The 15198-nt window shown below is 46.6% G+C and overlaps 1 protein-coding gene across 2 annotated transcripts in view; it reads right to left on the bottom strand.

Annotated features, from left to right (window-relative positions):
• mthfd1b (methylenetetrahydrofolate dehydrogenase (NADP+ dependent) 1b) overlaps positions 1-15198 on the bottom strand; it is a 96984-nt gene that overhangs the window by 67586 nt on the left and 14200 nt on the right. Inside the window, exons 1-5 of one of the 2 annotated variants that reach the window (XM_043696890.1) lie at positions 7600-7772; positions 7428-7512; positions 4109-4168; positions 2560-2613; positions 840-976 (exon numbers count right to left, since the gene is read on the bottom strand). In XM_043696890.1, the coding sequence (XP_043552825.1) occupies positions 840-976; positions 2560-2613; positions 4109-4168; positions 7428-7512; positions 7600-7748 (485 nt within the window). In that variant the 5' untranslated portion in view covers positions 7749-7772. Of the gene's footprint in view, positions 1-839; positions 977-2559; positions 2614-4108; positions 4169-7427; positions 7513-7599; positions 7773-15198 lie in introns of those variants that run through there. The other variant, XM_043696891.1, reaches the window with a different exon arrangement.

Genomic DNA, 15198 nt, shown 5'->3' with positions numbered 1-15198 from the left:
CAGACTGAACTCTACCATATTATGATCGTTGCTTCCTAAGTGTTCCCTTACTTTAAGATTTTTTATAAAGTCTGGTTCATTACATAGCACTAGGTCCAGAATAGCTTGCTCCCTTGTGGGCTACATGACAAGCTGTTCCAAAAAGCCATCCTGTAAGCATTCCATGAATTCCCTTTCTTTGGATCCATTGGCAACATTATTTACCCAGTCCACCTGCATACTGAAGTCCCCCATGATCACCGTGACCTTGCCTTTCTGATATGCCTTCTCTATTTCCCGGTACATGTTGTGCCCCTGGTCCTGACCACTGTTAGGAGGTCTGTACATAACTCGCACATAACTCCCACTTCCTACATTAAAACAAGACTATATTTCACAGACATCCACGATGTCTGAAGGTCAAAATATCAGTACTGGACTCTCTTTTCTCAGTTATAACAGAGCAGCTGAACACTAAGCATCTTTCATCTAAAGTGACACTTGGGATTCTCGCACAAACCAATGTTTTCTCTAAAACCTAAGAACACTTTGTGCCAGAAACATTTCCTAACAGCACCCATAAACCGATACCTAACTTCTCTTTATTGGTTAACTCAGGAGACAGGAGTATGACAGAGAGCTGGAGAGAAAAGGAGATCCTGGTTCAATTCCAGGTTTCGCTTGAGTTGACCAACCATGTTATTGCTCCCCTCCCCAGGGAATCACTGGGGCACAATGACGCACCCTGTGCTCAGAGGAGGGTTCACCCACACCTTTGGATCATTATTCACTGTCCTGTGCTGAACAACTCCCAAGCTTGCCTGCATCTCACGACTAACACAGAAACACTTAACCCTTACCCATCAACATCCTTCTCAGGGGCAACTGCATTCGTTACTTTCTCAACATCAATTGGGTTGACGGAATCCAATGGCAGCTGAACAATCAAACCATGGACATTGGGATCCTCATTAATGTGCGTGATGTTCCTCAGCACCTGCACATGTCAAAAACAAGTCAATTACCACAATGACTAAAAATCTAACATACACAGCAAGGTATACTTACCACTCCATATACCCCTGCAAAATCTTAAACATAATCATATCATAAGAATTACTGCTACTTTCAAGAAGCAAATTCTCCAAGGGGTTTGGCTCTGGGATTAGAGGAGAGATTCAAAGTCAAATAGAAGCATATCCTGCAACATCAACATCCTGATGGTGACCACTGTCCAGAGGCTGAACTCGATCAGCTAAATAAGAGCTAAGAATCCTACAGTGAGTAACTCACTCCATGACTCCCCAAAAGCCTGTCCACCATCTACAAGGCACAAGTCAGGAATGTGATGGAATACTCTCCACTTGCCCAGATGAGTGCAGCTCCAACAACACTCAAGAAGCTCGATACCTTCCAGGACAAAGCAGCCACTTGATTGGCATCACTTCTACAAATATCCACTCCCAACGGTCAGTTGTAGCAGTGTGAAAAAAATCTAAAATCCATACTTCAAAACACTTTCCAAACCCGTGATCATCACTTCCATCTAGAAACACCCCTACAGTGTGGAAACAGGCCCTTTGGCCCAACAAGTTCACACCGACCCTCCGATGAGAAACCCACCCAGACCCATTCCCCTACACTTACCCCTGACTAATGCACCTAACACTACGGGCAATTTAGCACAGCCAATTCACCTGACCTGCACATCTTTGGACTGTGGGAGGAAACCAGAGCACCCGGAGGAAACCCACGCAGACACAGGGAGAATGTGCAAACTCCGCACAGTCGCCCGAAGCTGGAATTGAACCTAGGACCCTGGCGCTGTGAGGCAGCAGTGCTAACCATTGAACCACCATGCCGACAAGGACAGCAGTTACATGGGGACTATTTGACAGTAATCCATATCCCCTCCAAGCCACTCACAATCCTGACTTGGAAATATAATCGCCTGTCCTGCAGTGTCACTGGGTCAGAATCCTGGAATTCCTTCCCTAAGGGACATTGTGGGTCAACCTACAACACATGGACTGCAGCGGGTCAAGAAGGCAGCTCACCACCACCTTCTCAAGGGCAATTAGGGACAGGCAATAAATACTGGGCCCAGCCAGCGACAACCATATCCAAGAGTGAATAAAAACAGAAGTTTTGCAATTGACAAGGGCTGATAGCCAGTCACTGCCTGAAGGGAAGACACCTTTTAAGGAAGGTGCTATCGGAATGACCGGTGTGCAGAATAATCTGTTCAGTTTGGGGCAAAGTTACGGAACAAACATAAAACTGCCACAAGTTTGTGTTGTGTCAGCCAATCTCCACTGGACTGTAATGTTCAGTTTGGTTTGTGGATTAGGGAGGGGTTAAACCGGATTTGAATGCTCCAAATTTATAATGTCTTTCTGCAAAATAAGGATGGCACCATCTGCTGATAGTCAACATCTGAACTCTCACATGAAGCAAAGCATGGTGTAGGGGAGAATGAGGCAGTTACATCGCTCTGACACCAACAGCAAGAATGATGATATTCAGGGCCTGGGCAGTGAAAGAATCATTGGGGATAAAGAGAGTAGGAATTGTGCTTACCTCATCCTCAGTGGCCGTTTTTGGCAGTTTCACATGGTTGGCGTTCATCCCAATCTAGAGGGTAAAATAAAAAAAAAATCAGCACTATCACAGACAGTCAGACAGAACAGAGGAGTTTTACTGATAACAAAACTCAAACACTGCACGGTGTCTCTATTGTCACCTCAATGTACACCATCACTGGAAAGTAGGGCGTGTGTGTTTTAGTGTCTTTCAGAAGCCTGTTGCCCAAGCTCAAATCTTGGATAGACAGCAAAGGCAGGGATGTGGAGAGAGAGAGAAGGCACTCACCAGCTGAATTGCTGTCTCACGTCTCCAATTAGAGCTAGGATGCAGCATTCAGAAAATTTCTTAAAATACACAGCACAGAAATGGGCCATTCTCCCCCAATGATCCATGCCAGACAGCTATCTTCCCAGCCTACCAGACCTCACCCTATCGGTATATCTTTCTATCCCTTTCTCCCTTCTGTCTTTATTCCTTAAATGCATCTTGAGCTGTTCCACCTCAAATAATCCTTGAGGTAGCAAGTTTCACATTCTATTTGCTCTCTTGTTTCTTCTGAATTTCCTTCTGCATTTATTAATGACAAAATTTTTGACCTCTGGTTTTAGTCTCCCATTTAAATGGAGACATCCCTTCTGTGTTTATTCTACTGAACACTTTCAGTTATAGAATTATGGAAGCAGGACATTCAGCCCATCGAGTCCACACCAACCTTCTGAACAGCATCCCACCCAGACTCACCTTTCTTTATCTATCAATGTAACCCTGCATTTCCCACTGCCAATCCACCCTAACCTGCATATCTTTGGACTGTGGGAGAGAACCCGGAGCAAACCCACGCAGACACTGAGAGAATGTACGACCTTCACACAGACAGTCGCCCGAGGGTGGAATCAAACCAGTGTCCCTGGCACTCTGAGGCTGCAGTGCTAACCACTGAGCCACCGTGCCACCCTAAAAAGATTCCATCGCTGCCAAATGTCTCTTTTCTAGTATAAGCCCTAGCCTCTCAATTTTGCCTCATTCACGATTCTGCACCTTCCTCGCTGACCTTTAGAATATCGAACATACAGCACAGTACAGGCTCTTCGGCTCTCAATGTTGTACCATCCTAAGATCCAACTAACCTACACACCCTCATTCTACTATTATCTGTGTACCTATCCAAGAGTCGCTTAAATGTCCCTAATGTATCTGACTCTACTACCACCGCTGGCAGTGCATTCCACACACCTACCACTCCCTGAATAAAGAACATACCTTTACATTATATAAAGACCAGAATTGGACAGGGATCGAACTGCAACTAAACCAAGTCTTTAAGTTTAATGTAACTTTTCTGCCTTTCAATTTAGATTTGCAAGTAGAGGGAAATGGACTGAATGGGAGCAGGATCCTGAGAAGTGAGATAAAAGGAATTTCATACACTCAGAAAAATTATTGACATTGTAATCTGTATGGATATTAACGATTATTAACCAGTAAACACAATGTCAGTAAAGATGGTCATGTGTAGCATGTGTAACAATTACCAGATTCATACCTCAGCTGCAGCCTTCAGCTTCATACTGATGTAGAGGTTTGAATCATCTCGGTCTCCAACCTAGGGAGTGAACACGGGAGAATACAAAGAAGTGAGCGAGAGAAAGCAAATGGAAATGCTGGGGTAGTGGTGGGGGTGCCCGGATTACGAGAAGGAAAGACCTGAAAAGGAGCAAGCTATTAATTAGAATGTGAAAGAAAGATATAACTTTAAAGAGCTTCCTGACAGCACAGTCCAGTGACACCAACATCACTTATTGTGCACCTCTGCCCTCAGACCCCACCCTTCCAACCATAACAAGGGCAGAACCCCCCCCCCACCGGTGCTCACCTTCCACCCTACCAACCTTCGCATTAACCACATCATCCGACGACATTTCTGCCACCTCCAAACAGACCCCACCACCAGGGATATATTTCCCTCCCCACCCTTTTTTGCAAAGACCGTTCTCTGACTACCTGGTCAGGTCCACACCCCCCAATAACCCACCCTCCTGTGCTGGCACCTTCCCCTGCCACCGCAGGAATTGCAAAACTTGTGCCCACACCTCATCTCCATCCAAGGCCCCAAAGGAGCTTCCACACCCAAAGTTTTACCTGCACATCCACCAATATCATTTATTGTTTCCGTTCCTCCCAATGCGGTCTCCTCTACATTGGGGAGACTGGATGCCTCCTCACAGAGTGCTTAGAGGGAACATCTCCGGGACACCCGCACCAATCAACCACACCGCCCCGTGGCCCAACAGTTCAACTCTCCCTCCCACTCTGCCGAGGACATGGAGGTCCTGGGCTTCCTTCACCGCCACTCCCTCACCATCCGACGCCTGGAGGAAGAACGCCTCATCTTCCGCCTCGGAACACTTCAACCCCAGGGCATCAATGTGGACTTCAACAGTTTCCTCATTTCCCCTCCCCCCACCTTACCTCAGTTCCAACCTTCCAGCTCAGCACCATCCTCATGACCTGTCCTACCTGCCTATCTCCCTTCCCACCCTGATGAAGGGCTTTTGCCCGAAACGTCGATTTTCCTTCTCCTCAGATGCTGCCTGACCTGCTGTGCTTTTCCAGCATCACTCTGATCTAAACTCTGGTTTCCAGCATCTGCAGTCCTCACATTTGCCTCGTCCAATCCAGTCCAGTCTCAAAGGCTCGTCACTATCAGGACCCAGGTTGATTGAAAGAAAGTTTTCCAAGCAGTTGCTTGTTCTTTTTTATTTAAATTTAAAGTTACAAAAGATGGACAATTATTAAAGCATGCTAGGAAATGGAAGCCAGTCATGACTAAAGTAACTGTGCTAATCCAAATGCTGCAGATTCTACACACATTGCAACACCCACAGACAGTTTGCAACTAACCTGGGAGCTGCAAACCCTACAATACACATCCAAATTTGGGTTTGAATGGAGACAATGGACATTGTCCTCAGGGCAATTGGAAATATTGGGGTGTGTACCAGACATGGAGATCCCTCACACCCTTATTTGTAGGGGCCTACGTGCACCCAGCCCCTCCAGCAATGAAGGCCTTAGGACCACCCTGTCATGAACATGCCAACACCGGCCTGGGTCCGACTGATCAGGTCAGTGCTTCCAGTTATCGTGGATCCAAAAGTCAGGTAAATTTTATAAAATCTTTAAACTATGTGATGACTCTGGGAATAATGGGGCTTGATTCCCAGCACACTACCCCGGTGAGGCCTAACAGAAGTCTCCAGTTGGTTTCCAAGCTGGTGTTGATTGACAGCACCAACTGTAGTGTACCAGAGCTGGAGTGGTTTGGTGTCCCAATGAGTTCCTGCTGAACGGCAACCCCACTGCAGCTCACAAACAAAAATCACAATAAATGTGGAATTATCGCACCTCATAAGTCCATGGTCCAACTGCCTGAGTGCAAGCAATCAACATTCGAGTTCCCACCAAACGCCTGCACCAGGAGAGAAAACTCTGCAAACTCACCGCAGCCGTGGAGAGATGGTGTTTCAATACTTGAAGTCACACCCCTCCCAATCTGTTTACTGAAACTTTCCAGAGGGTGAGTGCTACTGTACCATAGGCAAGTTCTCAGGGTGTACATGATAACACAATCCACACCCACCATCCAAATATTTTTGACAGACGAGAGAGTGCAGAGTTATGGGGGTCTGACCATGAAATGGAGTTGAGAGTACAGCCAGGTCAGCCATTACCTTATTTTTTGGTAGACTGGGCTTAAAGGGACACATGGCCATCTCTTGCTCCTGACTCTTATGCTCCTCTAAAATAAGCAAACAGCTAACGTTTTTCTACCCTACACTATCTTTTGGGGAAGAGAATGTCAGACTTTAACCACCTGAAAGAAAATAAAATTTTCATTCTTGTCTTAAAAGGAAGATCTCCGATCGAGTCCTTTATGTTTTGGTCTCGCCCAGAAGAGGATACACCCTCCCCTAACCCTATCCAATGAAGAGGATACATCCCTCCCACCCCCCAAGTCTAGAGGATATATCCCCCCCTATCTCTATCCAATCTGATCCAAATTGTATACATTTGAATAAGCTCATGTCCTCTTCATCTAAACTCTAATGGGGCTAGGCCAAACGGTTCAACTTGTTTCCTCCCAGGAATGGGTTGTGGGGCTGGGTTTTATTGCAATGTGTATGCAATATGGGTTCACACACAGAGCAACGACACTAGCACAACATCATTCAATCTGCGATAGTTGTACATCAACCAGGCAACTCCTTTTTTCCTTCAGCCGGCACTATGGAAGCAGTGGAATTGGGTCCTAGCTGATCTCCCCCTGCTTTATTCACAATAGTGTAGATGAAACGACAAATCAGAGAGATGCCTTCAACTGCACAAACACACCCACTCAGCTGCCCAATGACTGGGAATGGAAGGTTAAATCACTGCATGGGCAGTGAACTCAGATTCAATTTACAGCGTCACAACCTCTCCCAGTCAGCCACGTATCTCACAGGCAATTAAGGATGGGCAATAAATGTTGGCCGAGCCAGCGACACCCTTATCCAACGAATGAATAAAAACCTCACTCTCCCCTCGCAGCTGACTCGTGCGTGTTGATCACAGCTGCTCCTGCTCCCACTAATGCTCCCCAAGTTCAGGTTCTTTTCTGAATATTCCTCTCCTTTGATAACCTTCCTGGCAAATGGTACATTAGCAACTATCCTTGGTTTTTCAGTCGCACTTCTGGACGTGGCTGGCATAACCACTGCACTCTCATCCTGCTGCAAAACCAATTCACTTGATGTCTGGAATATGGAGCCAGACGACAGTGATAATGATTCTCTCGAAATGAACAGAGATTTGACACCCACCTGCAGAATTGCCAGCCCAGGCCGAAAGCCTGGAGCCTGTTCCTTCATCTGAACCACTTCATTCTTCAACCGTTCTCGGACTTGGCTGTGGAAAGGAAGATGATTATCATTCTCTGGAGGTTTGAACATGGAACCTTTCACACAGGACTCAAATTGAAATGAAATTCCTTACGCTGAAGTCTTAACTCCAGACACAATACTCGCTACGGTTCTCACGATGCCCAAATTCTTCCCTGGGTTTACTGGGTGGGAAAGCATGCCAACCAGCCTGCAACCCCACAGCCGGGCAACGAGAGAGAATGAGTGAGCTGTCCCGTGCATTTCCGAAGTTCTACCACAGCAGAACTGCAAAATGTGCCAATATTCAGCTGAAAGACTGGAGTGGACTGGCCTGTTATGCTTGTTGGAACAGTGATAGAGTTACTTGTTTGCTTGGTCATTGCCTGTGAATTCTGTAACAATGTTCAGATGTGTTCCTCTTGTCTGTGTCCCCCACTCTCTCCCACACAAATTCTTCAGCCGACTATCGCACCATTATAAGGAACAGCTTATAAGGAACACTTCGGTATAAATCAGAAGCCTATGGATATTAGATTTACTTTATGCCTTTTACAGAGTTTTTGCACAGTCAAGGCCACACAACCAGGAATAAGTCCAAATTCCTCTACATAGCCTCGATTCTGGGTTGAACTTTAACAGACCAGCAATAAAACAAACATCACCATGTGGGGGCCTTTCAATTTAATACAGGAAAAAGAAAACAGAGGGAGAATGATTTCACTTGTTAAAAAAAGAATCATGCATGGGCCATGGGTGTCGCTGGCTGGGCCCAGCATTTATTGCTCATCCCTAGTTGCCCCTTGAGAAGGTGGGGGTGAAATGCCTTCTTGAACCGCTGCAGTCCATGTGCTGTAGACCCACAATGCCCTTAGGGAGGGGACTCCGGGATGGTGACACCGTGATATTGAGGGATACATTCCTAAGTCAGGCTAGTGAGTATCTTGGAGGGGAACTTGCAAGTTCATCCCCCACCTTATGATGGAGGGAAGGTCATTGATGAAGCAGCTGAAGATGGTTGGGCCTAGGACACTCCCCTGAGGGACTCCTGCAGAGATGTCCTGGAGCTGAGATGACTGACCTCCAACAACCACAACCATCTTCCGATGTGTCAATATGACTCCAACCAGCAGAGAGTTTTCCTCCGATACCCATTGATGAAAGCCGGTGCTTCTTAGTGCCACATTCGGTCAAGGGCAGCCACCCTCACCTCACCTCTGGAATTCTGCTCTTTCATGCATGGAATCCTTTAGCTCTGTCTGTCACTTGCTCTTATGCTGTTTGGTAGCTTCACCACATTGACACCTCATCTTCAGGTATACCTGGTGCTGTTCCTGGCATGCCCTCCTGCACTCTCCACTGAGTCAGGGTTGCTCCCCTACCTTGATGGTCATGGTTGAGTGGGGGATACACTGGGGCATGAGGTTACAGATTGTGCTGGAGTACAATTCTGCTGCTGGTGATGGCCCACAGCGCCTTGTGGATGTCCAGTCTTGAGTTGCTAGATCTGTTTGAAATCTGTCCTATTTAGCTTGGTGGTAGTGTCACACAACATGATGGAGGGCATTCTCATGTGAAAACAGAACTTCATCTCCACAAAGACAATGCAGTGGTTACTCTTACTGATACTGTCATGGGCAGATGCATCTGCAGCTGGCAGGTTGGTAATGATGAGGTCAAGCACATTTTATCTCTTGTTAGTTCCCTAATCACCAGCTGTAGAACTGATCTAGCATCTTTCTCCTTTTTGATTTGATCAGCTCATTAGGTGGATAGCCATTAAAGTCATCTCACACCCCCCAGACTACATTCTGCACCCTCTTTTCTATTTGTTCATGGGATGTGGGTATTTCTGGCTGGACCAACATTTATTATCCATCACTAATTGCAGATAGCAATTAAGAGTCAACCCCATGCTGTGGGTCTAGACACCAGGTAAAGGTGGCAGTTTCCTTCCCGAAAGGGCATGAGTGAACCAGATGGCTTTTTCCTAATAGTCTGCAATCTTTTCAGGGTCATCATTTGACTCTTATTAACATTATTATTGAACTCAAATTCCAGCAACTGCCATGGTGGGATTTGAACTCTGGTCCCCAGAGCATGACCTGGTTTTCCAGATTAATATCTTTCCACACCTGGAATATTGTGTGCAGATGTGGCCTCCTTATATAAGGAAGGATTTTCTTTCTATAGACGGAGTGCAAAAATGTTTATCAAATTAATTCCTGGGATGGTAGGACTGATTTTGTCCGTTAGGATTAAACTCATTGAGGTTTAGGACAATGAGGGGTGATCTTAAAAACCTATAAAATTCTCACAGGACTAGATAGGTTAGATGAAGGAGGAATATACCTCACAGGGAGGGAGGAGGGGAGGGTAGAACCAGGGCTCACAGTTTATGGCTATGGGGTAAATCTTTTAGGACTGAGATGAGGAGAAATATCTTCACCCAGAGAGTGGGGGGCTTGTGGAATTCAGTGCCACAGCGTGGGATTGAGGCCAACACGTGTTTTCAAGAAGGAGGTAGGTATAGCTTTGTGGTGAAAGAGATCACGGGATATGAGGGGAGTGTGGGATTAGGGTACTGAGCTAGATGATCAGCCGTGCCCATATTGAATGGTGCAACAGATTCGAGGGGCCAAATGGCCTACTGCTCCTTTCTTCCAAACTATCCCGCTGTTCTTTCCTTCCTGTCTGTCTTTCTGAAAAGTCACACACTCCTGAATATTTAGCTGCCAGCTGGAATCTCCTGGAACCATGCCTCTGTAATGGCTACAAGATCATATCCATTAACCTCAAATCAACAACACTGAAACACTGCTGGATCCATTTGGATGCCACATTTCCTATATTATCAGATTGACTGCATTTTAAACATACTTCACTGGTTGGAAAGCCGTTTGCGATGTTATTAAACTAGAAAGAGTACAGAAGAACTTTACAAGGATGTTGCTGGGACTCAAAGGTTTGAGTTATAGGGAGAGGTTGGACAAACTCAGACTTTATTTCCTAGCTGGAGAGTAGGAGACCGAGGGGTGACTTTATATAGAGGTGCAGAAGATCGTGAGAGGCATGGAGAGGTTGAATGCACCAGTCTTTTTCGCAGGGTTGGGGAATTGAAGACTAGAGGCATCAGTTTAAGGTTAGAGGGGAAAGAATAAAAGGGAACCATAGGCACAACTTTTTTTACCCAGAGGGTGGTACGCATATGAAATGAGCTGCCAGCGGAAGCGGTTGAGATGGGTACATTAACAACATTTAAAAGGCATTTGGACAAATACATGGATAGGAAAGGACTAGAAGGGTATTGCCAAGTGCAGGGAAATGGGGTTAGTATGGGTGGTCATTTTGTCCGGCATGGACCAGTTTGGGCCAAAGGGCCTGTCTCGGTGCTGGAGGACTCTGACTGTATCGCCACATCTGAACGAGAGGATGCTGAGGGGAGAGGATTTTGTTCTGAGACAATGTGGGAACAAACTATAGTTGCCAGTTTGTATTTTGTGTGATTTTTATGTTGGACTTGTGCAAAAAAGAACAGTCAAAGTGAAGTCATTTCATTCTTGTCCAGGTCAATAGGGGATCTGGTAAACGTTAGTGCCGACGCACTGGACTAGTCAACCAGAGGCCTAAGCTAATGCCACAATACGGTGAGATTGAAACCCACCAATGAGTCTGCTGGGCTTGAAATTTAATTCATCAACTGAGAAAAGAAGGCTGGTCTCAGCAATGGAGACTATGAAATGTCACTGATGTCCTTCTGCCATCGTTACCTGGTCTGGCCTAGATGTGACTCTTGGAGAAAATGGGGACTGCAGATGCCCAAGGGGTGGGGGGGTTCCAGGACTATGAGGCTGGAGGCAGTGGATGGGGATTCCTGATGAAGGGCTTATGCCCAAAACATCAATTGTCCTGCTCCGCGGATGCTGCCTGACCTGCTGTGCTTTTCCAGCCCCACACTTTGACTCCAGATGTGACTCTCGACCCACCTGAGCATTAGTGACTTTTAACTGCTGTCAGAGACCGTATGGAAAATACGCGAGTTGGAAAAAGGATGTGTGGTCTTCACAGAGTTAAAATAATTTAAAATGAAATGGAAAATGAATAAAATGTGACTATACTTACAACCAGAATATGAATTTTTGATTAGATTTGCCAATGTAATTTTAGAATCATCATATGATTACGATAGAATTGAACTCTTGGGAAACAAACAATAGACTGTCTGTGTTGAGCATCCCCTCGTTCAGAGAGTCCTCCAGCACGGAGACAGGCCCTTTGGCCCAAACTGGTCCATGCCTGATCTCGGTGACTCCAGTCCGATCCGTGACTACTCCCAATCCTTTCTTTTCCACCAACCAACCCAAGGTCAGCCTCTGAAAAGTCTTGGTGTTGCATCACAAGGGGCAGGCATTCTGCAGAAGCAGCCCTTGACGGTAGCTCTGTGTCCTCAATGAACAACATTGCTCATCCACGTGCAGCCGACTACACTCATTATCGACGTAAAGATCACACAAAATACAAACTGACATCGATAGTTTGTCTCAGAACAAAATTATCTCCCCTCAGCATCCCCTCGTTCAGAGAGTCCTCCAGCACGGAGACAGGCCCTTTGGCCCAAACTGGTCCATGCTGACCAAAATGACCATCCACACTAACCCCATTTCCCTGCACTTGGCCCATACCCTTCTAGTCCTTTCCTATCCATGTATTTGTCCAAATGCTTTTAATGTACCCACCTCAACCGCTTCCACTGGCAGCTCATTCCATATGCGTACCACCCTCTGTGTAAAAAAAGTTGCCCCTCAGGTTCCCTTTTATTCTTTCCCCTCTAACCTTAAACTGATGCCCTCTAGTCCTCGATTCCCCAACCCTGGGAAAAAGACTGAGTGCATTCACCCTGTCCCAATCTTCTGCACCTCTATAAAGTCGCCCTTTGGTCTCCTACTCTCTAAAGAAAAAAATCCTAGCTTGTCCAACCTCTCCCTATAACTCAGACCGTTGAGTCCCGGCAACATCCTCGTAAATTTCTTCTGCACTTTTTCCAGTTTAAGAACATCCTTCCTATAACAAGGTGACCAAAACACAATATGCCAAGTGTGGCCTCACCAATGTCCTGTATAACTGCAACATAACTTCCCAATGTCTATATTCCATGCCCTGACTGATGAAGGCCAGTGTGCCAAAGGCCTTCCTCACTGCCCTGTCTACCTGTGACTGCACTTTCAGAGAACCGTGCACCTGAACTCCAAGATCCCTCTGTTCCACGACACTCCTTAAGGCCCAACCAATCACCATGAAACTCCTGCCTTGATTTGACTTTCCAAAGTGCAAGACCTCACACTTATCTATATTAACCTCCATTTGCCATTTCTCAGCCCACTTCCCCAGCTGACCAAGGTCCTGCTGCAATTTCTGATAACCTTCCTCACTGTCCATAACACCGCCTACTTAAGTATCATCTGCAAACTTAGTAACCATGCCTTGTACATTCGCATTCAAATCACTGATGTAGATAACAAACAGTAATGGGCCCAGCACCGACCTCTGAGGCACTCCATAGTCACAGGCCTCCAGTCCAACAAGCATTCTTCCACTATTACTCTCTGCTTCAGACCATCAAGCCAATTTGCCAGCTCCCCCTGGATTCCATGCGATCTAACCTTCCAGAGCAGCCTACCATGTGGAACCTTATCAAAGGCCATACTGAAATCCATATGGACTACATCAACCATCCCATGCCCCCTGTCAACCTTCCTGGTCACTTCATCAAAGAACTCCAACAAATTTGTGAGGCATGATTGCCCATGGTTTCTATCTATCACGGGAATTTCCCGCTGCTATCCTAACTGCTGTGTACATACCACCACAAGTAAAGGTTGAGGAAGCTCTGGATGTGCTGTATTCCCCCACTAACACCCTGGAGACGGAATACCCCGAGGCCCTGTTTATTGTAACCGGTGACTTCAATCAAGCCAATCTAAGGAAGGTGTTGCCCAGGTACCACCATGACATTACCTGCCCCACCAGGGGCCTGAAAATTTTAGACCACCGCTACACCACTGTGAAGGATGCCTACTGCTCCATTTGTGAGGCATGATTGCCCATGGTTTCTATCTATCACGGGAATTTCCCGCTGCTGTACTAATTGCTGTGTACATACCACCACAAGCAAAGGTTGAGGAAGCTCTGGATGTGCTGTACTCCCCCACTAACTGCCCTCATGTCAGGAATTCCAACTACAATGCCGTGTTTCTTCTCCTGGCTTACAGGCAAAAGACCCCCTCGCAGATACAGGTCCAGTACTGGTCAGAGGAGGCAGAGGATCAACTCTGGTGCTGTCTGGAATCGGCTGATTGAGCCGTGTTCAAGCAGTCCGTAGGTACGTTGGACGGGTACACCACTGCCGTCACAGACTTTTATCAGCAAGTGTGTGGATGACTGCATACCGAGGAAGTCAATCCGGGTGTTCCCCAACAGGAAACCCTGGATGAATCAGGACACACAGAACCTGCTAAAAACCAGGCGTGAGGCCTTTAGATCAGGAGAGCCACTCAAATATCAGCAATCCAAGTATGACCTTTGCAGAGCCATTAAGACAGCCAAGGACCAATACTGATCCAAACTTGAGACCCAGACAGACACCCGGCAACTATGGCAAGGACTGAATGACATCACAGGTTCTAAAAAGAGACCGCGCAAGATAGTGGACAATGACATATCCCTCCCCGATTGTCTCAACACCTTCGATTTTCGCTTTGAGCAGAATTTCAGCGGAGAGGTAACACCTATTGCGACAAGACCGACAAACCTATCCCAACAGTCACTGCATCAGAGGGCAGATCAGTTTTCCTTTGTGTGAATCCAAGGAAAGTGATGGGACCAGATGGAGTACCAGCCGTGCACTCAGAGCATGTGCAGATCAACTGGCAGAGGTCTTCTCGGACACCTTCAACCTCTCCCTGCAGCATGCCACTGTCCCTGCCTGTTTCAAGAGGGTCAACATCATCCCTGTGCCTAAGAAGGCTCATGCAGCATGTCTCAATGACTACCGCCCAGTGACCCTAACTTCGGTGGTCAGGAAGTGCTTTGAAAGGCTGGTCATGGCCTTAATCAACTCCAACCTCCCCACTACTCTTGACCCACCCCAATTTGCCTATTGGACCAACAGATCTATGTCAGATGCCATATCAATTGCCCATCACTCCTCCCTAGAACATCTTGACACCAAGAACAGCTACGTAAGAATCCTACCCATTGACTACAGTTCAGCCTCCAACAATATTATCCCCTCGAGACTGATTACTGAACTCAGTGATCTCGGACTAAGCCCCACTCTCTGCAACTGGATCCTCAGTTTCCTGACCCACAGGCGACAATCAGTGAAGATTGGGGACAATATTTCATCCTCACTAACACTCAACACTAGAGCCCCCCAGGGGTGCTTACTCTGCCCCCTACTGTACTCACTGTATACCCATGACTGCATCACCAAATACCAGACTAATGCCATTTACAAGTTCACTGATGACACCACCATAGTCGGTCGAATCTCAGATGGTGACGAAACAGACTACAGACGGGAGGTGGAAGACCTGAAAAAATGGTGCACTGAGAACAACCTAGCTCTCAATGCTGGCAAAACCAAGGAACCCATGATTGACTTTTGGTGGGATGTTGCTCATGCCCCCCTACACATTAACAGCACAGAGATGGA

The sequence above is a fragment of the Chiloscyllium plagiosum genome, chromosome 10 (genome assembly GCF_004010195.1).
Source record: "Chiloscyllium plagiosum isolate BGI_BamShark_2017 chromosome 10, ASM401019v2, whole genome shotgun sequence".
NCBI lineage: Eukaryota > Metazoa > Chordata > Chondrichthyes > Orectolobiformes > Hemiscylliidae > Chiloscyllium > Chiloscyllium plagiosum.
Note: the sequence above shows the minus strand (reverse complement) of the source record. Positions and strands in the feature narration are given on the sequence as shown.